General features: G+C 42.7%; 1 protein-coding gene across 1 annotated transcript; it reads right to left on the bottom strand.

Moving 5' to 3' along the window:
- Window positions 1–26,584, bottom strand: PARVG (parvin gamma). The gene is made up of 13 exons (XM_051623478.1): window positions 26,468–26,584; window positions 20,597–20,698; window positions 20,016–20,080; window positions 15,892–15,994; window positions 15,136–15,276; window positions 14,600–14,715; window positions 12,318–12,373; window positions 11,439–11,461; window positions 9,432–9,493; window positions 9,249–9,317; window positions 7,970–8,071; window positions 3,805–3,877; window positions 1–1,264 (listed from the first exon to the last, which is right to left on the bottom strand). Exons 2-13 carry the CDS (start codon window positions 20,673–20,675, stop codon window positions 1,185–1,187), a joined length of 969 nt encoding a protein of 322 aa, XP_051479438.1. The 5' UTR covers window positions 20,676–20,698; window positions 26,468–26,584; the 3' UTR covers window positions 1–1,184.
- Window positions 26,585–27,063: the final 479 nt, after the last annotated feature.

Below are 27,063 nucleotides of genomic sequence, written 5' to 3'. Positions count from 1 at the left end.
TCATACAATTTTTTTTACTATTTTTATTAGATCTCAAGCTTTATGCAACACAAACATGACATAATCTTAAGGTCAAGGGAGTAGATGAAGGTTTTGAAGGAATTCTTATGTAAGACCCCCGAGACAGATCAAGGGTGACAGCTAACATAAATTGTGGCTAGTCTGGCTGCATCCAGAGGTAGCCATAGGGATGCTTGGGGATGGCCAATGGACAAATTCAGCTAGGAGAGGCTCAGAGGAGTTTGAGAGTCCCCACAGCATGGGCATGCTGAAAGAAGTGGCTGAGTTTCACTACTCCCATCCATGACAGCCTCTATTTCTACCCACTGCAGAGAAAGCCAGCATCTATCCGCCTCGTACCAGAGAAAAAGCAGAGACATATTAGTTGCTCCTATAACCTGACTCCGTAATCAGCATTCCCACCAGTCAGACATCACGTTAGCAGTGCAGCAGGCTGGAGCTGGCCACAGCTTGGCATCAGCTTAGCAAGGAAATAAGGGCATCTTTCCATAGTCATGCAGGAGACCCCTCTGTTACTGCACAGTCTCATGTCAGCATGTTCTTCTGGGTGCCTTTCCGTATCCACGCTGACAAATGGTGAAACTTTTCTCAAACACTTGCCAAATTTCTGCTACCTATTCATTTAGTGTCCAGCCCATATCCTTTTATCTGACAACAGCTGGCCATCTGTCTGAAGAAGGCTTTGAACTTGAGCTTCAAGTGTGTCTGCAATCTTCCCAGAAATGCTGTAGTGGGTCTTTCACCTCTCTGGTTTCCAGAATGAAACAGAAGCAGTGAAAGAATAGCTTTCAAAATCATCTCAGAAGCAAAGCATTGACAGTCTAGAGTAAACACACATTGCACTTCTTTGCAGCATTAGGGGGGCCTCAGAGAGTACAAGAGACAGGGTCTGGAGCAAGAGCTACAGCCACAGAATTACAGAGTACACTGGTCCTGGACACACACATACCTACAGCTGCTCAGGCTGTGAAACCCTGCATGAATACATACTTGCATGTACGGTGTTAATACAGGAAGTGTCAAACACAAGTGCATGCACATAAACAGCGGCAGAGCTGGGAATCCAAAAATCCAACCATGACATGCTGGAAAGAAAAAGAAGGAAAAAAAAAAAAAGGAAAAAAACCATAAACCCCAAAACTCCAAGCTCTTGGCCTTGCTATTCATGTTTCTTTGGTCTTGTATTTGGAATACAAGCAGTACAGAATCCGCATTGTAGTCTTCACATCTCTGTTCACAATATCTGTGGGGACACAAATCAGAAACAACAAAACCAGATGGGAAGTATTAGCAAGCCCTTGACTAGAAATAGACTGCAACTGCCAAAGACAATCTTCCACCTTTCACCAATTATAATGTGAACTTAAACAATCTAATTGGAACAAGCAGCAAAACAGGAACTACAGGCTAGCAAGCCAGTTATTTGTTAAATGAACTTAAGGAAAAGGGACCTTCACTGCACTGTACTGCTGGAAGACAGGAGAAATAATGCATAGTAAGAAATAATTCTTCACTAGCAGAGAACAGAGAAGATAATTTAATAGGACTTCACAGCTTTTGTTTTTTTAATGATTCTTCTGTGCCAGGAATCGTGTTGGAAATTACCTGACACTATTTTTGACTTGTAATGTTTCCATCATGTTTTGCTGCTGTTGGCTGTTTTCTTTTTTTCATTTAGCTTTCAGCTCCTGTTTTCTTGGCTAGACAAACTGCTCTTGTATTTGATAATTGGAATGGAAGACAGCAACCAATTCAGAGGGTTTACTGTTCTTCTTACAGTGCTGTAAAGCACCAGGAGGAAGACTAACAATGAAACTCTAGTAAATGAGATCCTTGAACAGTCTAAATAGTGTAGCTGTAATAAGTACCCCTAAATCATATTAAATTCAGTCACTAGCTGAGGATTTCCCAGTGAAGCTAAAGGATCTGCAGATGTTGGCACCAGTATTTCTTATACTGATAGACTCTCTATTTGAGGCAGTGCCAAAGTGCCAGAGGGAAGGAAAGAAAGCATGGTTTTAGCTCCTTTCATACAAAAGGTGTATCTCAGCATGGAGACCTGAGCTCACGTAAAACACTCTTTTCAAAGTTAACATAAATAGCTTTCCAAACTCCTACCTCTGTGCAATATGGCAAAAAGCCCACAAATGCTGCATGCCCATCAACACAAACTGCCAACATCACCAAAGCCTTAGTGGAAAAAGAATACAAAAGAAAAACCAAAGTAGATCTAAACTCTATCCTTCTCACACCATGATGCCATGGACTACATACTAAACACACCCACCCACTTGCTTATGAATAACTAACAGGGGAAGAGATCATGCTTTTTATTTCTTAACAAAGATTTGATCACTTTATTCAACTACAAGCTTTTCAAGCTTTTGAGCTTGATAGAGGAATAACAGGATGAGGTTACATGCCCTGCAAGAGGTCAGGCTAAGCAGTCACAGGACCATCCACTAATGTAGCCACAACCCTCATCCCACCAGGAGCTGGTCAAAAATTTTTCTGTGGAGCATTTTTTTAACTGGAAAACTGGTCTAATCCAAAGGAAACTTTGTTGTTGTTGTTGTAGTGGGGCAAGAGAGAGAAACATGCATGCCCATTGATTCAGAGATGAAAGTGGTTACTTGGATGCAGGAGGCCAAGACCCAGCTCTCAGGCCCAAACTAGGCAGAATAGGAATTTAAAACCTATGAATGTCACATTCAGGAGACTGACCCACCATCTCTTCTGAGTTTGAACAGAGTGTTCAGTGTTCCAGATTTTCAGGACATATTCTCTATCTTCCCACTTGAAACAAGCTTGTTTTTAATGAACTAAAACTTTTTATGAGATACAAAAATATCTTTCTCTCCAGCTCAGCTGCTCTCATTTCCCTGGGACTTGCCACTGTGTCCTGGTTTGAGCCAGGATGAAGCCAATTTTCCTTTTACTGATTTTTTTTTTTCCTTCAGTAAGCTTTCTTTTAACTAGTCACAGAGCCTTCTGACTAAGGCTGGTAACAGTGGAATGTTTTTCTAACTGCTGGGCTTCAAGGTGGCACCTTCATTCTGCCAGCTCAGGCACTACGGGGAGATCCATGATCCCCTGTAGGAGGCTGAATTAGACAGCAAAACTGGCCAGAGAGATTCCATTCCATAGATCTACGTAAGCTCAGAGGAAGGTCAGAGATCACAGACCCCCAGGCTCGAGCTCTCCTGACCCTCATCACTCTGTGCTCTCTCCAGCAGCTCCGGAATTTCTCGGGACTGTTCCAGCTCAGGAGATGCAGTGGGAGTTGCTGGGGGTGGGGGGAGGCGAGAGGCTCTTGCACATATCTGAACATATTTGTATATAATTGTGTATATTTTCTTATATCATCAGTGTTTAATTAAAGCTGTAGTTTAGTTTTCAATCCAGCCAAGTCTCTCTCTTTTTCTCTCTCTCCTTCCCTACCTGGGTGGGAGGGGGAGGGGATCGAGAGCGCTGTTGTCGGACCCAAGTCAAACGGTGACACAGTGTTTTAAATCTTTAACAAGTACTGACTTACCAAATAGTTTAGGTTTAGTGGAAAGTCACTAAACTTATAACAATACAACATTTTCAGTATAGAACTAAAGACTATTCAAAACCATTCTCAGCTTTATTACTATTCCTTCTGAAAGAGTAGCTATGGGGTAGCCACATAATGCAGTGTCAGTGTCACATGGCACAACCTACTTTCTTCAATTATCCTAACCTTTGCTAAGCCAAATATTAGCAATTCTGTTCCAGACAAGTTTGCATGTCATGACTCACCTTCAGAGTTCACAGAGAAATTCAGAAGACCTCCATCTGTCAGCAAGTCCAATGCAAGGTTAACGTTGTGAAGCTGTTGATGAGAGAGAGATCAATGTAACAGAAAATATTTCCCACCCGGTGGTGCAGTGGCCAGGATGTTTTAAGTGTTTCTCCAGTAACTGAAGATTCTGATTCATAAATATGTACTTATATTCATCTCCTTTGTTTTGATGAAGAGCTCTTCAGGATTCCTACCAATTATCACATAAAATTGGATGTAAATCCATCTCAAATGAAATATATTCCATGAGGTGGGGAGAAGAATCCACTTATTTAAAAATAGACCTTGCATGTGAAAGTCTTATAATAATAGAAGTTTCCACATTGGAAAGAGGCCACATTCATAACTGGATCCAATAGATGCAAGGAATTTATGTCTGCTCTCTTAACAATGCCCATATGCTTTCCACATTTGGAATAAACAAAAGATAAGTAAGGAAAAAGTCTTCTATATCTCATTCAGAATTGCAAAGATCAGAAATCTTCCATGAGCTGTATTTGTGAGCTACAAGTGTATGTTTTAACATATAATGATGTCTGTACATCATAGCAGCAATGATGATATACTTAACATTACTCATGAGAAATTAAGCATAAGTCCATGAATGAAGGCCAGGCTTTTTCTCCTGTTTTTTCCTCATTTGTTTTTCTCTCCCTTTCCCACATAAAAGCAGCATCACACACATATGCAGTAGTCAGCAATGATTTTTTAAAGTCATATAACATCCCATTACTAGCTTCTAACAGCTTAAGGGCAGTTGTTTACTTGGCTGGTAATTAGCAAGCTCCCTTCCTCTAACGAAGTAACAAGACCTGAATGAACTTCAAATTGTCTCTGTTTACATTCCTTGGGCTATTGAGCAATTTGTCTTTTGGGAGGCATAACATAACTGCTGCTGTGCTGTTCCCTGTTACCTTCTGACAATAAGCACAGGGGTCTCCCAAGCCAAGCAAAAACTGTGTGAAGCAATAGATTTATGTTTTATCTGGTTCTCTGGTTTAAAAGTAACCAAGACTGACAGTTTGGATTTGGGCTTGTTTTCTTCCTCTGATAGTCAGCAGCCAGAAAAGCTTGAGCTCATATGGATCTACAGAATTTTCTGATTGGAATGAATAAATGAAATGTTTCCATAATGAACCAGGGAAAGGGGCACATTTCCTTCTCTGTAATGCACATGAGATTTGCAAGAAATGCAGGTTTCAAAATAAATCTTCAGACCGAAATACTGATAATTACCAAAGAAAGGCAACCTAGAACAACCAGTTGTTTCATCCAGCATGCTTCCAGACTCAAAAGAGTTGGACAATTCTCTAGAATATATAATCAGACAGAGGTCAGGATGTTTGGGGTATTTTAGCTCTGGGCCTGTTTGGGCAAAACGCACAGTTTTGATAAGCACAGGGGCCTTCATTCATCCTCTTCCTCTCCTGACAACGTAAGTTCACCTCTAATTTCAGCCTGACCTATTTTGTGATTATATTCGTTGTCTCAGAACACACACCTTTATACACACGAGCGCCTGGACTAGACTTGCTTTACAGTGACTTACAAACCTCCTTTCTTGGCACTGAACACCCCCCAAAACCTGCAACAAACCTACAAACATACAGTGCTGCCTTCTTGCACCTGTAGGCGGGTCACATCCCAAATTTCTGTTCCCGCTTTCCTCACCCCTCCTGTTCATCTTAACACAGGCTCCTGCCCTCCCTGTTCCTTGTTTCTAACTCCTCCTCAGCATCACTGCTTCTATCCAAATTTCCCCTCAGTGCAGTTCAGGAGGAGGTGTACATGCCAGCTTTGTACCTCAAGCCTTCCACTTGAATGAAAGCTGATGCACCGCACCGATCATAACACTGCATGTGGTTGTCACCATTTTTATAACACAAATGACATGTTTTAAATCTCAGCAAAGGTTACATTTTCCTACTTTACTGTACCAATTAACATCTAAAATGACAGGGAGCTAGAAAGCAGGGAGGAATTGGAAGACGTATTTTATGTACTAATGACAGATGAACTATGGTCGCTCAGTATTTTTAGCTATATTGTCATCCCACTTTTCATCTTGTAATGAACATCAGAGGAGAAACAAATGGTAAATACCACTTTGGCAAACTGTTCAACAATATGTCCAGTACTTGGAAGTAACTTTGCTAAAATTAAATTACTAAGACCTAGAGAATTGTACTGAACCAGTAACCAACCCCATTATATACTTCTCTGAGGCCAGTGACCAGCATGTGCAGGGTAAGAACTAGAAAGTCTGAGCTCTGATTTGTACCTAGAATGCAGGGGTATCTCATTTCTTGAAAGAGATCTGTGAGGCTTGAATAGGGCTGATCCAAAAAGCAAAATGTTATCTTTGAAATTTTAAATAAATATATATATATATATTCATTGCCTTTCTCTGAATAAAGTTAGTGGAAATGTTCAAAATTTATATACAAATCAATGGACCAGAGCAAACATTTTCTAAAACTTAGTGGAGAAGGAGAAAGGGAAGAAAAGCAACTGCAAGAAAATGATTTTGTTTGACTCAAGCCTTCAAAATACATTTTCCCTGTTCTGAATCATCTTAGATGTAAGAAAATCTGAATTTTCCTAATATCTTAGACAGTCACCAACTGACAGCAACGGATTTTTGACAAAATTTGAACTTAGGGCTCAGACAGCTGTGCTTTTAAATGTTTTGATGAAATGCTCCACAGGAGTATTTATTAATTAATATGGGACCCCTGAGAATTTTTGTTACAAATAAATAGTGCCCAGGGAGATTAACTGCAGTGAAGTCAGAAATCAGACAAAAGCCTGGTCTGTGTGGGGGAGCTGTAATACAAACCACACCAGAGGAGAGATCCTCTTCTCAGGCAGGTCTCAGGCAAAAAGAATATGACATGTTTCACCTTCAGAGATTTAACTGGACGTAAACCAAGAAAAAGAGCAATGGATTCAAGATTTTCAGAGCTATTCAGTGACCCAAATGAAAAACCCCTAACGGAACCAGAGACAATTTGAAAATATCTCCAATATTTCAATATATTTCAGCATCCTAGATCTGTGGAGGAGGCAGCTACACCTGCAGCCCAGCACACGCTGCCTTCTGGCTGATGCCACCTTCTTCTTTTAAAGCACTGATGGACTCTGCCTCATAGAGGTTGAAAAAGGTGTCAAGCAAGTCTGACGGGGCAGGTTACAGCTCCTAGCCTTGGAGAAGGAAAAGATGTAAATTCTCAAGAGCTTCCTAAACACAGAACGCTCCGTTCATGTCTTGACTAAGGTATATTTTCAGGACAGCATAAAGAAACCTATAGAGACCTAGTTCTGTTATGCAAGAGGTGTGAACCACTTCAAAATACTGTTTGCAGGACAGACTTGCAGAAGATAGCACATCAGTTCCCTGCCACATGAGTCTCTGTATTTCACTGGAAGGCTTCAGAAACATGTATCTGCCTAACAAACAAAAGTAACAATAATTTGCCTCACCGAATCACAGAATCCTAGGGGTTGGAAGGGACCTCAACCCCCCTGCCAGAGCAGGGTCACCCAGAGCACATCACACAGCAACGTGTCCAGGTGAGTTTGAATGTCTCCAGAGAAGGAGACTCCACAGCCTCTCTGGGCAGCCTGTTCCAGTGCTCTGTCACTCTCACAGGAAAGAAGTTCTTCCTGATATTCACATTGAACCTCCTGTGTTCCAGTTTGTACCCACTGCCCCTTGTCCTATCACTGGACATCACTGAAAAAAGCTTAACTCCATCTTCCTGACACTCGCCCTTTACATATTTGTAAACACTGATGAGGTCGCCCCTCAGTCTCCTCTTCTCCAAGCTAAAGAGACCTAGCTCCCTCAGCCTTTCCTCATCAGGGAGATGTTCCACTCCCTTCATCATCTCACATGAGATAATAATTCATTTTGAAGAAGATAGTGACCTGTTCCAAGGTATTTTTACAGCACCAAGCACGTGCATGCATACTGTCCCAAACCTACATCCTGCAAACACTGCGCATGCATATGACTACATTCAGAGCAGCAGCAGTTAAAGCTCTTCACTGACGTACAGAAGCATTAGATACACAAGATGTTGGAAGCCTTAAGCTCTAAGTAATTAAATAATAACCTACCATCTCTGTGGTGCTGGCCGGAGTCAGGAAGAAATCCCTTAAATTCAGAAAGTAACCCTCCAGTTGTCCAATTAACAGAAGTAAGATAACTCCATCTGCAAACTGGATGAAGAATTACCTGAATATTATTTATGACATTGACTTTTAGGAAATCACTCTGAAAAATGCTGTTGGAGTGATAAAAGAATGTAAATGGTACTTTGGCAAGCAGACAGCCTAGTGACTCAGCTCCCTCAACCCCTTCTACAGTGAATTTCGTATTTAGTTACGTAAGGCTCCCAAGTTCGTGTTAGTAAAAACATGACCTTGTAGAAAGGACAGCTATTAAAACAAACTATTCCAGATGTGCAGAGACTTCAGACAACCACAACTGACAAACATGTAACCATAAATAAAATAAAATCGTGCCTAGTGCCCAAGATTTATGACAAAACACTTCCTTTCACAGTTGCCAACCAAGACTACTCAAAAGAGCACCGGGGCACGGCTCCACTCTTCATCTGTGTGGCATAAATTGCAGGGACTGCCACTGCACAAGGGTTTTGAATGCCTGGAGCAAAACAAGAGCTGTGGGCTTACTCCTCCTGCAGTTACTGTGTGTGTGTGTGTCTGCAGAAGCAGGGAAAGAAAAAGCCACGAGGGATGTTCCCAAGCTCATTTCCCATTGCAGGCTTGCTCGTTCCCCGGAGAGGCACCGGGAGGATGCTGCAGCTCCCCGGCTCCCAGCAAGCTGCTGTCCACCCTCCTGGGAGGCAGCAGAGGAGGACAGAGGAGGTGTGGATGTGTCTCTCTTCACCAGCACCCAGGGAGGTGACCCCAAGGTGCCTAATGAGCACCTCTCTTGGAATTCCATAAATTCTAAACAAGCTCGATGCTCAGAGGATGGGACTTTGAAATGTCACTGAAAATCAGGCCTTCCTACCATGAAGGAAATCCAGCATTAAAAATCAGGAAGTGCCAACAATCAACGTGGCTTTCAGTTTAATTGTTAGAACACAATTATTTCCATCTTGACACAAAGTACATGCCTAGGAGCCCAGCAGACTCTGAAAATTACTCTCTGCAACATTGCAAGGGCAGCAGCATTCAACACACAGCTATATTTTTTCATTACTTCTTAGCTGCAGCAAGTCCAGAGACTGAAGCTTGATACTTTAACCTGGACTAGAAATAATTAAGTTGCCAAATTACTACAACAAAAAGGAGGAATCCTTATAGTAAGAGGAAACACTCAAATGGCTGACAAAACATGGTTAACATGCATCTTAGAGCAGGCTACCTGAGATTCAATGTCTTTCACATTTAATCCTAATTTTCCAACGTGCTGGTTGACAAACTGCAAAAATACCTAAAGAAAACAGAAGGGGAGGGGAAGGTGAGAGAAAACAGAACTTTTTTTCAGTCAAGTAATGAATTATGCTTTACATTACAACTTTTGATGACTATTAAAAAAGTAAATTACCTTTTTTACAGCATCCAGTTTATCTGGAGCACGGTTAAATAAATCATCAAAGGCATCATCTTCTGTACCAAAACAATATTAATTTGAATTATTTAGAATAACTGTCAGATTAGAGATTTTAAAGTGGCTCCAGAAGAAAAAAGGTGTTATAAACCAAGGAGGAAAAAAGTTATAGGGAGTCAGGAAAAAATCCCACCATTATATCTATCAGAGGACAGGGTGACAGGCTTCCCTGCAGCTTGACTACATCAGAGAAAGCAATTTACTTCGTTCAGCTCTGTAATCTTTGCCAGCAGAGGTTCTCAAGATTTGTGCTGCCTCCAGTCTGAACAATGGCTAAGTTTTGCATTTTTACAGTTTCTCTCTTTTCAGTTATGTTTCTTTAACCATAAATCTCTGGGATAAAATACTGAAAGCTGAGAAGAGCTACCCATTTTTCTGCTGTCCCCCAACAGAAATGTCAGTCACATCAAATTTGCAGAAAAACAGGCCCCTTCCTTCAAAAAAACACAAACTAGATACTGGGTTTGGAGCCCCTTCCCTTGCTGTGAAAATTCACAGACCTCAGAAATGATCAGTGTTGCCACCCAATTTAAAGGCAGGCACTGAGCTGCTGCCAGCAGAGAACTAGCATCAGTTTGAAGATTTCCAAGGAAATGAGAGTCAGCCAAGTCCCTGTGAAAGCCCACCAACCCCCTCCATTTTCTGCCCAGGTTTAGAGAAAGCAGGACACATCCTGCCACAGTCACCTGGCCACAAGACTGCTCTGGTTTCAGCATGAACAAAACATTTGAAGCACTCTGAAAAATAAAGGGTTCTCTGGCAGCATGACTAAATGGAGAACCAGTTTCTACAGTGCAGGAAAGCAAAGGCAGCTTTTCTTAAGGAAGATTCCACCCAAAAGCCAGTGACAGAGAAGCCCCCACTGCAGAAGAGCTTCCCTGAGTTTCTGTGTTCTCCCTGTGAAGGGGTTGCTGCAGGAACAATGTCAGGGAATAGGTGAATCCATCAAACAAATCACCCAGCAACACTCTGAAACCTGCAACAGTCTTGCAAACTAGAGAGCCCTCTTCTGGAGCCATGCTTTGGGATTTCTCTCTTTGCTAAGCAAGCTGTGTCAAAAATAGAGGGAGAGAGCATTTTGAGGAGTGAATTGCAGATTTCTCTTCCCAGCAGAATCAGCCCACTGGAAAAAACAGCTAATTACAGGGTGGTGGGGTTTTGTGGGGTTTTTTCACACAATTTCAGCCCACACTAGAGACCACTCAGTGGAATAAGTGCTAAATATGTATTAAATGATACAGTTTGCACCTCTGCAGAGCATGAAAATGCTAACATAAAGGACATGTTAGAGAACTAAAATGGTTGCCTTGATTCACTGGGGAGGCAACATGCTCCTCTGCAGCAAGGAAGGGCAGCTCACACTGAAGCCTGAGAAGTGCCCAGACCTTCTGCAGGCTCTGTGCCCATGGACATTTTTCACCTCAAGTAGCCCTCAAAAGCCCTAAGGATGAAAACTCTGGGAAAGCTGGCTTTACTAAGCTGCCACCCATAACTGAGTACCAGATTTTAAAATCTCCTTTGCAAACTACAGAAAGGAAACGACATTGAAACTGTTAGCAACAAGCACCACAATTCTCAAGCTATTATTCTCCTAAATAGTTCCAACAGTGAATGAGGTCAAGGTGTAAATCTAAGACATACAGACTGCCCCAGCCAGGTCTTCTCTGCTGGGTCATTAACCCACAGTTTCATTTCTTGTCTCACTTCCCATCTGTTGCCTGTAGCCCTAGAGCAAAGTGACCACCCAGTTTCCAAACTTTATTATGTTGGGATGAACACACATCAACAGAAGACATTTGGAGAAAAAGACAAGGAGAAATTAATGGATCTCCATGCACTCTAGTGGGTGCATACTGATTTTATCATGAGGTAAAAATGGATCAGAATATGGTGTATAATAGCACATAATAGCAGAACACTGAACTTGGTAATGCCAGTACTTACTTGACTGTGCTTCTAAATTCTCCCTAGAAGTGCAATAAAAAGCAAGAATTAGAAAAACCATTTAGCATAACTAATCTTACCCATAATCAAAGATTATCTGGGCCACCAGCTACCTTGGAAAGCAGGGGATCCAGAACAAGTTCCATTAATTTTATGTCAGAGTCACTTTCCACCAGATAGTTTTAAGTGCACTATGTATCTGTATCAGAAGTATACAAGATTTCAAGTGGCCTGCAGACCAACAAACACATATTTTATAAGCACAATCCATAACATCCACTTTCAATAAGCTGCTCATAAGTTTAAGATGTTCTAGTATATAAAAGATAGTAGGAGGAAAATATGTTTCTAGTTCTTGGAATGATGTCCATATTTTCTTACTATATGAACAGCATCCTACTACTTAACTACTTTAATAGTGACAGTATCTCAAAAACCCAACAAGCTCAAACTTTTATTTCACAGTAAAATAAGAAAATAATTGCCTCCTTTCTCTTTATTTAATAACACAATAGCAATAAAATAAAAGTTGATTTAAACCCTTGTGGCATTAGAAAATTTCGAGTATAGTCCAGGACAAATACATTTAGAGTGCTTGATTTTTATTCTTATATTTGTTATTATATTCCATGGCAATATCAAACACTAAGCCTCAGGAATATATTTTAGAGAAGTTTATATAAAGAATGGTATTATCAAATCTGAAGAGGAAAAAAAAAAAGTACAGAAATCAGAGAAACAGTTCACATACATATGCATGCCTGAATTTACACTTTTTGTCATCATCCTGATCCCAGCTATTTTTCAGAAGGGGGTAAAACACCCACAATATTTCCTTTCTGATTGACAGTGTAAAAGCCAGATATATCCCCCTCTTACTTGCTTTCTGTGATATACTCCACTGCATTTGTTGTCTTTAATCCTCTGGAGGTGTTCTGTTGAAAAGACAATAAATACTATTTTGCTTGTTATACAGAAAAGTCCCTAAGTATTAAGTGAGCCTTTAGGACCTGTTTGCTGCCTTAAATGATTAGCAGAGGGCATTCATTTGAGAAGAACAGTACAATTAGTATAGGAATTTTGAGAGACTGCTGATCCCTTCTCCTCTCTTCACTTTGCAACCAGAAGTTACCTACTTCCCCACCAGAGGAAGCCGAAGGAGAAAAACATGGTCCCTCATCTGGCGAAGTTCAGAGGCTGGCATATTCACCTGGAGAAGTGATGAATGCATCAAGCTGCTTTGGGCAGGCAGTTATCTCCTTGTGCACTTCAGGACACTTCAGTCCTACAGCACTGGAGGTGGTCACCTCTGCCTTACAAAAATCCCACGCCAGGACCTACCATCTACCAATGAACCCTCCCTGCAGATGACTTAAGTTTGGTGGGTTGTTTTGATTTAGGCTGGCAATTCTTACTACTTCTGAAGCCACCTGGGATCTTTGTTTATGTTCTTGTATCTTTGTTCCTCTATATGAATCTTGGTACTCCACAAAACATTTAAAAAAAAACCAAAAACAACATGAAGCACTGGAACAGGCTCCCCAGAGAGGCTGTCAAGTCTCCTTCTCTGGAGGCTTTCAAGACCTGTCTGGATGCCTTTCTGAGTGATCTGCCCTAGTTTTTTGGTTTGGTTTTTTTTGGTCCTGCTGGGGCAGGGGGGTGGCCTTGATGATCTTCGGAGGTCCCTTCCAACCCCTAATGTTCTGTGGTTCTGTGATAACCCAAACAACAGTTTGAAGACACAGGAGAGGATGGGCATGCCTGCTGCTTTGTTCAGGCACCTGAAAAACACCTCTTATCACAGAGGAGTCTTTGGTGTTTGCCACCACCACCTTTTAGGCAGTGAAAAAACACCCTCTGATTACAAAGTGAGTCAACTCCTCTGGGTCAGTTCATTGCTGAAGAGCAGCACATCCAGCCCACCAGGGCAAAGGCAGGTCCTTTCTGCAGGTACATGTGGCCTTCTGTGGCCTGACTTGTGCTTCCTAAACACTTCCCCCTTCCTGCCATCAACCCCTCTTCTGAGCTGTGCCTTCATGGGCTTTCCTCACTTTTGACCTGATGATTACTGTTCCCAGCAGGGCAATGATTTCTCCTGCAGAAAGTCAGCTCACTTCCACAACCCCATGATCGGCCTCGCTGTTCCTCTGTCTCCCGGGGTAACAGCCCCTTCCCATGCTGTGCTTTCACAGAGAATCCCTCCAGGTTCCTGCCCAGCTGGGGCACTCGCAGCCCCGTCAGGCACTAGATGGGGGGGCTGCTTCCTCAGAGTCTGGGTTGTCACGGATCAGACCCACACGACAGGACAGCAGGCAGCAACACACACTTCAGACTCCCATTAGGTACCAGCGAGACCACGCCTCTAACGAAGCGCTCTGCTGGGAGGGAGCCACAACAGCTACCCTGGCAGAAACAAGACCCTCCAGGACACTTTTAAACCTCCTAAAGTGGCACATGTAGCTCATGGGCGTGCTTTGTTTCAGTTCCAGTTATGAACCTCCTCAGAGGGAAGAGTGCTGGGCCATGCCATACAGACCATGTGCTGGGCTCCCAACGCCATTGAATTGCAAACCCTCTGTTAAAAGCGTCACATAGTGGTGCTAATTTTTGCAACTACATCCCACATTACAGGATATTTGATCTTATTCCAACGTCCCAGACTTGACTTTAAGAAAACAAAATAGCAAAAGAATGCATGCAGATCTCAGCTTGTAGAGAAAAATATCAAAATGTGACCCCCACTGAAAGTGGCATAGAAACTTCTGTCCCCTAAAGAAATAAATCCCCAGCATTAGACCAGTGTTATGATTTACAAGTGCAGACTTCTATTTTAAAAATACTTAGAGATAGTAGCAGCAGAATTTCTTTGTTTTCTTCTTTACTGAGTTCAACAGCTGTTTTCAGCTCAGAACATTCCTTTTTTTTTTTTCTATCAAGGAGGGAAAACCAGCAGTGTCTCTACCCTTTTAAAGATACAGCATCTAAACTGAGAACAAAATGATAGCCTAGTCCAGCAAACTCAGAAATTTAAAAGGCACTGTTCATAGTAAATGCAAGTGTACCTTTCACAGCTGAGCACACGTTTCTTCATAATTCTAATCACATCAGCCTAGTGAAAAGTCTCCAGGATCTACTGTAACAAATATTGAAACTAGAATTACCTCAATGGTGATTGTTTCCACTTGAACATTTGGAGGCATAGCCAGGTTAGGTTTGAAGTGCTTTGCTATTGCAACCAGCAGATGCAGTGTGCTCAGTAAGTCTTTCGACAAGATAGCTGTTCCATGTAAAGAGAGAAAACAATGTTTAGTTTGCAAGACAAGTAAATGTCACTTTAATATCATAAACTCTCCCTGTGAAGAGGATGCTGTAATCATGGAGGGCCATAACACAGGTGGGATATCAGATGGGGTTTACCTAATATCACAATTCAGAAATACTGCACCTTAAAAGTTCCTTTTATGAGACACACACACAGATGCTGAGAGCTGTTAAGTGGTCCACAAGCCACACACTTAGAGGAGACAGCTTGCAGAGCCTAGTCAGGGTCAGATACTCCTACCTCACTTCTGACTCAAGCACTAATTGAAAACAGGTTGTTTAATTACTACTCTGGCAGCCCTTTGCCTCATAGCAGCCTTATAGCAGAGGAAGCCCTGTGATGGATACTCTTCTCCAATTTCAGTTCTGTACCTACATTCCACACTCCATTTCAGCTGACTTTCTTCCAGTTGCAAACACTTAGCCACAGCTTCCAGGATCACAGAGAGTTTCTGCCGCTGTTTTATTTCTGTTAATGCGATCTTGTCAACATCCAGCTTGAGAGATCCTAGGTTTTCTTTGGCAGAGAGTCCACAGGAAGGAGAAAGATGTATTTTAACACCACCATAAGAAAAAAAAAAAAAAATAATATCAGAAACATAAAAAGGCAGCAAAGCACACAGTGTCTTGTTTTAAATGTTCGATACCCCTTAAGAGCTTCCACAGACCCACGTCCCACAGCGGTATGCCTTGTTAAACTCCTGTACTCTCTGAAAGCCTCAGTAAAATGAGTGAAGCTCTGCAAAAGGGAGAGCACTCAAGTCATTCCTTGCAGCATCATTCCTCCAACCCTAGCACTCTACGATCCTCCTTGACCCAGTGGAAGCTGCAGGAAGCCCTCCTTCCCTTCAGAGACACTGTAATTTCGCATTTCAAAGTTAACCTTTTTGTTATATTAACTAGCAGGTAAAAATACTCTCTCATAAGAGAAAGAATTACATAAAAACAATAGCAGTTCATCAGGCATTTGTTCAGAATTGCAGTTATCATGGATGGTTCCCAATGCAGTCATTTCTTCCTTTGCAAGAAGTGACTCCAGCAGATAACTGCAATTCGATTTGTGAGGTTTAGTTTCCACTCTGGAAATTCCTCCACGTTGTGTTTGCAACTTAAACTCAAAGAGGTAGCTTACCCAACAGATGATGAAGTACCAGCCCATCATACAGATCTTCTTCCAGACTTTTAACAACTATGTGTTCCTCTTTCAGGGTTGTGTTAAGCCAGTCAATCAGTATCTGAGGAAGGAAATGAAGCAGCGGGCAATTATGTTCTTGTTGTTTAGATAGTATAACACTCAGTGCTATAATTGTGGTCCACCTTTCTCTTTAGCTCTTTATCTCACATCTTGGATTGCTTTCAACCTGTGCTTCCTTTGTGCTTTTTGGTTGTTTTCTTAAAGGGAATTTAAGTATCAGTTCTCCCTAATTTTCAAGCGAGATAGACTTCTCACAAGCTCTATTCATACGAATTTTGTAGAATAGTTACACAGTTGAAGACACAGACCCTGTTTCCACTTCTGTGAGGGGAAAGTCTGCAGAGTACACTTCCCAACCCTTGCCTTCATTAGATATCACAGAATTCACAAAAATTCAACCATCAGAAAAAAAGTATTTGTTCTGGTTTGGTCTGGTGGGTTCTTTGGTAGCAGGGGAAGGGCCTCAGGGCTGGCTCGGGTAAGAAGCTGAGAAGCTCCCCCTGCTCCAAACCCAGCCAAGGAGCCATTAGAGGGACAAGAGATGCGCCTCTGCCATTAACGTATACAAGAGCTGAGGTAACATCTGAGCAGAAAAGCACTTAAGGGAGAAGAGCTGAGCTGGAGGGGCAGAGCAGTGCTGGTGGTTGGTGAGGAAGAAGGGGAAGAAGGTGCCCAAGCAGAAGTTTCCCTGCAGCCCATGGCGAGATGGCAGCTGTGCCCCTGCACTCATGGAGGAACGTGGTGCAACATTCCCTGAAGATGCCAGGAGGGGTGAACTTGGCCACCGGACCTGGGATGTTGTGGCCAGTGGATTTGCTGCCAGTGGACTCTGATTGCGCAGCTGTGGAAGACCCCGGGGCCAGGGTAGGTGGCTGTTCCCGAAGCAGCCCCTGACTCTGTGGGAAGCCCAGGCTGGAGCAGCTCCGGACCTCGTGGGAAGGACTCATGAAGGAGAGGTTGGTGGAGGATTCTCTGCCATGGGAGGGACCCCGTGGGGAAGCAGGGCAGGACTGTAAGGAATCCTTCTTCCTGAGGAGGAAGGAGCAGCAGGAACCACCAGCCTGTGAAGTGACTCTAAACCCCATCCCCTGTCCCCCTGTGCCGCTGGGGGGAAGGAGGGAGAGAAACCGGGAACAAAGGGATTTGGGCCCGGGAAGCAGGGAGGGGTGGGGTAACATATGCAAGCCCTGCTCTTTGTGTGTGTCTGTGTCCTGGGTGTGTGTGATTAGTGTGAAATTAAATGATTATTTTTCCCCAAGTTGAGTCTGTTTTGTCCGGGACTTCAATTAGTGAATAACCCTCCTTGTCCTTTGCCTTGACCAGTGAGCTTTGTCCTCCTCATCCCAGAGTGTGTGTGTGCTTGGGGAAACGAGTGAGCAGCCAGGGGGCTGTTCGTTTTGTTGTGGTGGTGTGCCCAAACCACGACAGTATGTAAGAAAAGAGGCTTCCTTCTTCCTGTTGCTTGTTTCTTGTAGACATTCATGTCACTAACACTCCTCCCTGTCCTCTCTTATTTTTGTTTTCTTTTTCTTTCTGCAACTTTGTACTTATTTGACTCCAAATACCTTTTTTTGGGGTGGGGGGCGAGCATTTTCTTTCTTTCTTTCTTGAATGGCAGTCTTCCCACTGCCCTTTCCAATATCCTTCCTGCCTTTGCAAGGGGAAGATTGCAGGAAGCCAAGGCCTGGCTGCAACTGGAAGGAACCACATACCCAGTTACATCCCTTGGCCCTGCCGCCCCTTCCTTGAGCACTGTGCTGCGGACATAGGAGACTGGAGGAGCTCCTCAGAACTTCCCCAAGCATGTGTTTTACCCACATGTGTTGACAAAAAGGGAAGATGATCTCCTGAAGCAGAACTGAAGAGCAGTAGCTTCAGATGACAGGTAACAAGAACCTCTCAAAAGAGGGATCGGTATCACTTGTATTGCTGTTATTGCTACAACTGAGTGTCTGGAGTTTGTTGGGTGGATAACATCCTTTGCACTTGCTGTAAACAGAGGAGAAAATTCATAGCAGATCCCTGTAAGTTAGCCAACGTTAACAAAAATGTAAAAAGCAGTTTGAAAATGATAAAAATCTCTCATAAGCTTTAAACGACACAAACCCAAAAATGCCTGGCAGCTCCACTTGCCTGAACTGAGAAGCTGTCAAAGTGTTTATAATATACTTTGTCAGCTAAGAAGTAGCATGAATCTTCTGGAGCAGAAAGCTTTGCTCCTCAGCTAATACATGCAGGTTAAGACCTGACAATGCTTTAGATGTGTGAGGGACAGAGCAGTACGCCAAAAATAACGGCACAACCAGACAGAAGTCAGAAAAACAGAATGTTCTGCTGAGTCCACATCTATGAGATCCCTTGTTTGCTGTCTCTCAGCTCTAAACAGGCACATCCACAGCCTGCAGCTCACACAGCTCTGCTTTCAGTCCAGTTGTCGGGGACCCACACAGCTGCAGAGCAGAGTTGTGTCTAATAATGAGTAATTAGGGAAAGGAAAAAAGGAATACTTCAAGAAGTCTGCTGCTGGCTTTCAAATTTAACCATCTTCTATTTTACATGCAGTTTGGTATTTATAGTAACTACAGTGAGCCATTTCACATTCTGCAGCTCTCCAAAGCCACCTCAAAATGAAAATGCAGTGGAACAGAGTCTTTCTCCCAAGTGAGTTTCTCTGCTTCCCTTATTCTACCTTTGAAGATCCCTCCTCCATCCCATTCTCTAGAGGAGCCCTGAACTCTAGATTAAAAAGGCCATAAGTGGCACTGATGGGCACCCAGAGGACTGACTTTCCTTGGGACCCAATTTCTGCCCCCTCACCATCCAAAGAAAAGAAAATAGTGAAGAACATTGCTTCAGGAGTCTCTGACAGGAAATGCATTAAGCACTGAAGCTCACTGATCTTCATAAACTGAGGAAAGCTCTTCATCTTTGGCAGACTGGAAAGAAAAAATTCAGTCTCTCTGCAGACAACATAATTGCATTTTGCAGCACCACCTTTCAGATTTTCTCTTTTCTATAAAAACATTGTGGAAGCCTGACACAAAAATTAAACCTTTTTGATCAAATGTGCACAACAGTTGAAAAGGATGTAATACAAAATGCACATACTAAGGGGTTTATGAATGCCATCTAATACACACATCAGCACATAGTCTAAGCTGGTTTTCATAATATAACAATTTTAGTGTCTCTGTAACACAAGAAGTTCTGGTCTCATAAGAGACATGCCAGTTTTCTTCCAGGAAATTTCAGCCTTCCCATGGGCTGTGCATTAGAGAAACAGTTATTGAATGCAGGGGAGATTTTCAAAATTACTTGGGAATAAATTACTTTCCCATGAAACAGGATTCATCCTTCACATCTACCTCAAGCAGACAATGTCCCATACAGCAACTTGAAAGCTGCTCTCCTGAATTCTTGGTGACTTGCATCCCTTTCCTCCTTTCTCCCTCTGCCCTAGGCTGCCCTCACCAAGCTGCCTTGCAGCTGAGCCAGCTGCTATTGGAGGTAGAAGACAACACATAAGAATGTTGCAAATCAACACAGCAATCCTAACACTTGTTTTATGGGATCAGGGAAGCAAACTTGCATGTATGCAAACACCTTTTTTCAGCCACAGCAAATGCTAACGTGGGTTTGCTTTTGGTCATGATCCACCATTCCAGCTGGATTCTCATTACACTCTCATTACAATGAAGGAGCAACTGGGTACTCCTGGTGTGGCTCATCTACATGTCCCAAGTTAGGAGAGGTATCATACAAGAAGAAACTCCGTTTTTAAATTTACATTCCACTTTCCACACAGCAGTGACCACTCCTGGGGTGTGATTCAGGCATTTGAAGCTTGGTCCTGTAGGCCCCAGCCATCCTAGCACTATCCTTTAGCAAAAGCATAGTTTTACTTGTGTGGAGTCCAAGTGCCAAAAGCAGAGCTTGTCCCTATCCGCAGGGAGTGAGAAACTGAGGCCACAGACTTGGGTAATTTAGAGGGCTGAGCATTAACACAGCAGGTTAAAACAATTTGAGGTGAGGGTTAAACAATGTAGTAAAAGAAATTGTACCGATTTTAATTCCTCAAATTTGGGATTGTTGCTTGAGGTTGGTTTTATGAGTTTCCTCTTCTCACCTATGAAAGGAAGCAAACACGATCCATTACAATTATCAGATATGACTAACGCAAGTTTGCTGTAAAATCTGCTGTCATTTTAATATTACCCAGCATCACTAACTGCCATCTATAAAACACTGTCATGTTTTATTTTAACTGATTCATTATGAGCCAGAAAATTATATTATCAGACTATTAGGATTGCTGTCGGAAATTATGCTTCAACGTCATTAAATTGTGTAGGATCTAGATGGATAATTCTGGAAAAAACAAAACAAACAAACAAAAAAACTTGGTCAGATCCTTCTGAGATTTAAACTTCAGTTAAAGAACCAGCTAGAATTTGCGTTGCTTCTTCATGATCTGCCTCTGTAGAGTCAGCAGCCAAATTACATGCACAGAGCTTAATCACTGCTGATAAAACCATGCGATTGCTGATGAAAAATGCATGGTTCCTTTCTACTGCACATTTTCTTCTTGGTTCTTAAGGTCATTCTTTGGACCTTCTTCTGTCCTAGTTCATATAGTACATACCTGGAGCAGTGACGTTCTCAGTCAGGAACTGATGAAGTGCAGCAGGCTGTGTAAACACATTCAAAAAGTCTGGATCCATTGCCTTTTCTCACTCCTGTGAAACTGGTAAAATATACAGGGGGGAAAGGAACATGAGTAAAGGCATGTAAAGATCAAAATCAATGCTAAGAAGAAAATAAGCAAAAAACCTGAAGGGTTTTTTCAGTTGCTATGTCATGACTGCTGGATTGCCCTTTGAAAAAACATCTGAAAATGTATTTAAGTGTATGTAAAGAAAAACATGATAAAAAGAACTTTCCTTTTTTTCTGCTAACCACCAAAATGTAGAGAAAAAAAGCCCTACAGAACTAAAGCTTGCCCTAATTCCATCTAATCTGTTTCATCTGAATTAGATTAGTAAAATCCTGTTTCAACTGAAATGAAGAGCTTTCAGTTCCTCTGTATCAATGGATATCTGCTACAAAACTGACCAATACTTAAGAAGCATTAAAATCAAGAATATAGTAGTTAAATTACTGAGACAAGCTTATAAATAAAAGCAGTTTCCTTTATTAGACCAGCTGGTATAGCTATGGGAAAAAAAAAATGATGTGTTTCTGGGTAGACAATCACATCTTCTTGTTAGATTAAGTTTCATGGCTTCTCAGAGATTTTTTTTAATTTTAAATGCAGATTGGAGAACAACTTTCCTCCCCACGCCAATGTCCTCAAATGAAAGCAGAATGACAATACATGATACAGTGATTAAACTACTTTGTCAACAAACACAAAACTAAGGGTGAGGTTTTGCAACACAGCTATGAGTTTTCTTGGAGGACAGCAGAAGTCAGAGAAAGGAATGGGTTTGTTGGAGCTGGGTAGAGAGGCTGCATGGCCATCTCTATGTGCTGTTCTACCAAACACCCAGCTAAAATTCATCTCTACCACCAGCATCTACAAACGACTGAGAGGCTGGCAACAATATTTCCCATTCTTCCAGAAGCTGTGACCCAAACCACAGCACAAGAGGTGAGGAGACTGATTTTTTAACCATGGGTAGGTAAGGCTGTGCCATGCTGCCTACATGGGTAACACAAAAGATGGAGCCAAGCTTCATAAGCAGCTTACATGGTATAAAAAATATTCAGTCTTAAGTGCTTGCTCTTGCAATCTTAATCTTCATGTAAAGGCTTTTCAGTCAGGTCCACAAGACTAAAAAAACTGGGATGCTTTAGTTTGGCAAAGACTGAAACTCAATATAAAGTTACAGATACTAGAATCTCAATAATTTCTTTTACAAACGGTTTTTTAGAATCATAGGATCATTTAGGTTGGAAAAGTCCATGAAATAATTTAATCCAACTGTAAACCTAAGACTGCAGGGATGAAGACTCAACCACTTCCCTGGACAGCCTGTTCCAGTGCCTGATAATCCTTTCAGTAAAGAAATTGTTCCTAATATCCAGTTTAAACCTCCACTGGCAGAACTGGCCATTTTCTCTTGTTCTATCAATTGTTACTTGGGAGAAGAGGGCCAACCCCCACCTCCCTACAACCTCCTTTCAGGTAGCTGTAGAGGACAATGAGGTCTCCCCTCAGACTCTTCTTCTCCAAACCAAACATTCCCAGTTCCCTCAGATGCTCCTCAAAAGACTTGTTCTCCAGACCCTTTCTCCAGCTTGGTTGCCTTTCTCTGGACTCCCTCCAGCACCTCAATGTCCTTCTTGTAGTGAGGGGCCCAGAACTGAACACAGAACTTGAGGTGCAGCCTCACCAGTGCTGAGGACAGGGGCACAATCACCTCCCTGCTCCTTCTGCTGGTCACACTATTCCTGATGCAGGTCAGGATGCTGTTGGTCTTCTAGGCCACCTGGGCACACTGCTGGCTCATGTTCATCCAGCTGTCCACCAGCACCCCCAGGTCCTCTTCTGCTGGGCAGCTTTCCAGCCACTCCTCCCCAAGCATGTAGCGTTGCCTGAGGTTGTTGTGACCAAAACGCAGGACCCAGCACTTGGCTTTGCTAGATCTCACACAATTGGCCTCAGCCCATGGATCCAGCCTGTCCAGGTCCCACTGTACAGACTTCCTACCTTCAAGCAGATCAACACTCCCTTCCAACTTGGTGTCATCTGCAAACTTACTGAGGGTGCACTTGATCCCCGTGACCAAGTAATTGCTAAAGATATTAAAGAGAACTGGCCCCAGACCTGAGGCCTGGGGAACACCAGTTGTGACCAGCCACCTGATGGGTTTAACTCCATTCTCCACAACTCTTTGGGCCCAGCCATCCAGCCACGCAAGAAGTAAGATGTCTCTTTATTAAACCAAATGCATGTTCATTTAAATGCAAGAAATTGGAGTTATATACTGCAGCTGTACAAATAAATGGTTGTCTGTAGAGATGAAGGGAACCACAAAGATCATGGCTCTGAGCCCTGGACAACCATGGCAGTTTATGATTTGTGTCATGGCAGCATGAGTAAGAGATGTCATCTTTCCCAACAGTCCTAAAAGGTATGAAAGCCAGAGCAGATGAGAGAATATGATGACCAGGAGGACTTTTTACACTTGGAATTATCAAACCCCAGCTGCTGCTAAACAAGGGGTACCTGGTGGGATGGATTGCTGCTCTGCTCTGTAATTGGGAGTGCTACCTGCTTGGATGGGAAATGTGTCCCTTCTCTCTGAAGTTCAGCACTGCAGGGCCACTGTAGGAGAGGGGAGGCTGACTTGTTCTGCTTTTTACCCCATGTGAGAGGTTCACACAGGAGAGGAGTCCTACTGTCCATCCTAGATGCCCATTCTAGGCAAACTGTCTCTCAAGGTTCCCTATGTAATGAGTGGATATGGCATCTTCAAAGAGCAATCCAGAGCATTTAAATGAGGGTCTAACCCTGGCTGGCATTTTTTCAGTTACCACCTCCATTCTCTTCCCAAAGAGACAGCCTCAGTTGCTATTGCAGGTGCCTGAAGTGAGCTGTTATGATGATCCAGCCCTGTAGCACAGCAGAGAAAGGCAGTCACTGCAAATGCTGTTGCACAGCACCCACAGAATATCTCCAAAGGGACATTTCTCTCCTTGATAGCTTTATACACCAAACAGCATGGTGCTGTTCTGCAGGCTCCCTCTGACATATTTACGAAAGGCTCCCGTTACAGTGCATTAAGAATGTGTATTTTAACACAGATTATGCCAACCCAAGGATATTGGTAGAAAATACCAACTGGATGCTTTTGCACATCAGTCTGGTAAAACTGATTAGGTACAAAATTCCCAGTAAGCCACTAGGGGGTGGGATAACAAGAGCATTAGCTTCATTACGGCGCCTGCAAAACTGAATGCTGGCTCTGAAAAGGTCCTTGGTAAGATAAGAGAAATTGAGTCATTTAGTGCCTGAGGAACAACTGAACTATCTGAGATAAGACTGCTCAGATTAAATTAACTGAGAGAGAAAAGTTAATTATTACAGAGCAACCTAAGGACAACTTATTTTTAAATTAGGTTTCTGACAGATGTTCTGCCTTGGGAAGTCCTTCATATAAGTTTTCTATAATCATCTTTGTAAACTATAACTTACAGTAACTCAGCTTTGCTGCAATACTCGTGCATGTCTTACTTCCTTTGGCTATTTACAAATCAAAGTGACGTGCACTGCTTGCTGCATTCTTGATTTCTGCTTGTCCAAGGAAACCAAACATCAGAAGTCACTCTAAGATTTGGAAGCCTGTAAGAAAAGGCCTGAAATTAAGAATTTGCAATAGCATAGGCTAATATCCTCTGAGGCCTCAGTCTTGTGTGTTCTACTTGGAGTGTTAGAATTGCTTTACTGGGTAAGACTAGCTTGCCTAGCATCCAGTCCCTTACAGCACCCAAAAGCAGAAGCCTAGGGGGGAAAAAAAACCCCTCATGAACAGAGTAAGCATAAACAGGTACTTCCCTAAAACAACACTTCAACAGCCTGCAGCTCAGCATTCCTAAATCAAAACTGGGATCCTGGTAGTTAGAAGCTGTCAACACATTTACTTCCCAGGAACCTCCAATTCACCCCCTGAATATGTGTATCTCCCACCCTTCAGCAGTGAGGAGCCAAGAGCATGGCCTTACCCTGTGTGAAGCACCACCTGCTGTTGCTTGCTCTGATCTGCCATCTGCCAGCTCCCCCTGAAGCTCCCTACAGTGCAGAGTGCAAAAGAGACCAAGTGATTCACACTCTTCACATCCTCTGTGTCTCTTCTCCATGTTACTACCGCATCACTATCCTATGCCCTGAACAGTCATCTCTTTCCAACACTGTGAAAGCACAGGCTACATCTTTGCCATCCTTCACAGGGAAACCACTCTTCATCTGCTTTGGTCATCCTGGTTGCCCTTTTCTGAACTCTCTCCCGTGCTACCAGAACCTTTTTGAAGCGCTGGGAACCAGACCTGCCCACACATAGAGAGGTGCACTGCAGCACTCACAGCAGTGTTCTCTGCTCCTCTCCTAACGCTGTTCGCTTTTTTTATCACCACTGAGCACTGAGCTGACACTTTAACAGATCTATTATACCTCCAAAATCTTATTCCTAAATACCAACAGACCACTCAGAGCCGTCGTTTATCTGGAGAGTCAGTAGTTTTTTCCCCATCATGTGTTTCACCTCACAGTTCTCGATACTGATTTCCCACAGCCATTTCAGAGCCTGTCATCTGCAGTTCCTTAGCACTGAACAGACTCGTTGCTTATTGCTAGCAATTAGCATTCATGAATAGCCCTTCATCTGGCAAGATGCATTTCTTCGAGGCTATTTGAAAGAATAACATACTGCAGAAACAACATAAAATGAAACCTGACTGGGTTTGAACACCTTTCGGGGGTTATCTGTTTAACGAGAAACAGGAAGGGATGGAAGACTCGGTTCTCATGTGCAAGCTTCCTCGGGTGCTGCAACCAGCCTCTGCAGCCCATCATCCACATTTGCTATTCAGAGCTGCGACTGAATAAATGCTGCTTTTTCCAGCCTCCATCCTCCTGCACGCACTATTTATCAGTACTTGGAGAAGAGATCATTGTAGAAGACAACTGCTTGAATACTGATTGTAGAGGCGTTTCATGGTGACATTTTAAAATAAAAGCTGAGGTTTAGTTATTGACTATTCAAATGAAATGGCATCATTTGGTCCTTCATTGTCTGACAATGTCATAGATGTACAGACTTGTCTGTTTTAAAGTCAAGAGGTGTTTTTATTTCTCCTGTGTCACCTGCTGAGGCAGCCCACAAGTGAGTTTTTCTTAGGCCAAGAGCTACACTATTGCACAACCTTGCAATGACACAACTACCTATATAAAAAACTAATTCTCTACTTGGGTGGCTCACTTTTCCTCCAACTCTTCCTCCAGGAAAAGTCTCTTCACACAATCTGGCTCATAGATATCCCTAAAATACAGCATAAAGCATTAATGAGCTACCAGTAGTCTCTGGCATATTAACTAGCTGTAGAATAGATGCAAGGCACTTACTGATGTCACCAAACCGTTTCAACTGGTTTATTTCCTGTTTGAAAAGACAAAAGCCCTGATCCGCTGTAGCTCAAACACATTTCCTAGGAACAGTTCTCAAAATAGACCACACAAAGGAGGGAACAAAAACCAAGTAGGAATGTTAATAGCAGTATTCCCACCTTCAGAAAACCATAATTTAAAAATAATTAAGAAAAAAAGAGTTTAAAATTTACTTCCTTGCTCAGAACCAGCCTTTTCAAGAGCCATTTTTGCTCATCAGCATCAGAAGAGATGTTGTCTTACCAAGAACAATCCACACGGGCACAGACAAGTCACGGTTAAAAAAACCAACAAAACACAAAATCATTTTTTAAAAGCACCCACAAGAGTCCCTTTTCCCAAACTTACTATTCTCTCCTTCAGTAATTCTACAGAAGCTCTTCCAAGATCTTCTCACAGCAGGTGTGATGGAATTTCTGGGTAGAGGGGCCTGTCCCCCAGGCTCAGAGCACCCGAAGCTGCAGCCTCCCCTGCAGGGCAGCGCGAAGCAGGCGGAGCGTGCGAGAGGGAAGCTGTGCTGCCTGGTACTGCCTGCTCTTAAAAACGAAACCACAGTCGTATCCGGAACTTTATTGTCTATGTGCTTGGCCCCTTACAGGAGACCAAAATAAACAGAAGTACAAATGCAGGAAACATGCAAACCCCCAGCCCCTGAAATAGCAGAAAGTATTAGAAAGGTGTGATCGCTCGGCCACGGCACCATGTGGCACGACTGCTTGCTGGCCTGCATCTGGGGCAACTCACAGGGCATTTTTGCTGTGTGTACAGTAACAAAACAGGCAACAACAGGAGAAATCATCATGCAACATGACACGTTTTACTCATGGTACTTTGAGCATTTTATAAAGCAGATCAATGCTACTCTACCTACCTGGTAGAAAGAGAAACCCAAGCAGAAGGAGATTAACTAATTTGTCCTCACAGAGCTAGTTAGCCACACCAGG

Source organism: Apus apus, chromosome 1 (assembly GCF_020740795.1).
Source record: "Apus apus isolate bApuApu2 chromosome 1, bApuApu2.pri.cur, whole genome shotgun sequence".
Lineage (NCBI taxonomy): Eukaryota > Metazoa > Chordata > Aves > Apodiformes > Apodidae > Apus > Apus apus.
Note: the sequence above shows the minus strand (reverse complement) of the source record. Positions and strands in the feature narration are given on the sequence as shown.

Bases quoted from the DNA above. Each gene is read 5' to 3' on its own strand.
- PARVG (XM_051623478.1), bottom strand. From the start codon at position 20,675: ATGGATCCAGACTTTTTGAATGTGTTTACACAGCCTGCTGCACTTCAT. The intron at 9,494-11,438 runs GTAAGTACTGGC...GTTTTGGTACAG, and splicing joins GAATTTAGAAGCACAGTCAA to AAGATGATGCCTTTGATGAT. The intron at 1,265-3,804 runs GTGAGTCATGAC...GTGTCCCCACAG, and splicing joins TTTCTCTGTGAACTCTGAAG to ATATTGTGAACAGAGATGTG.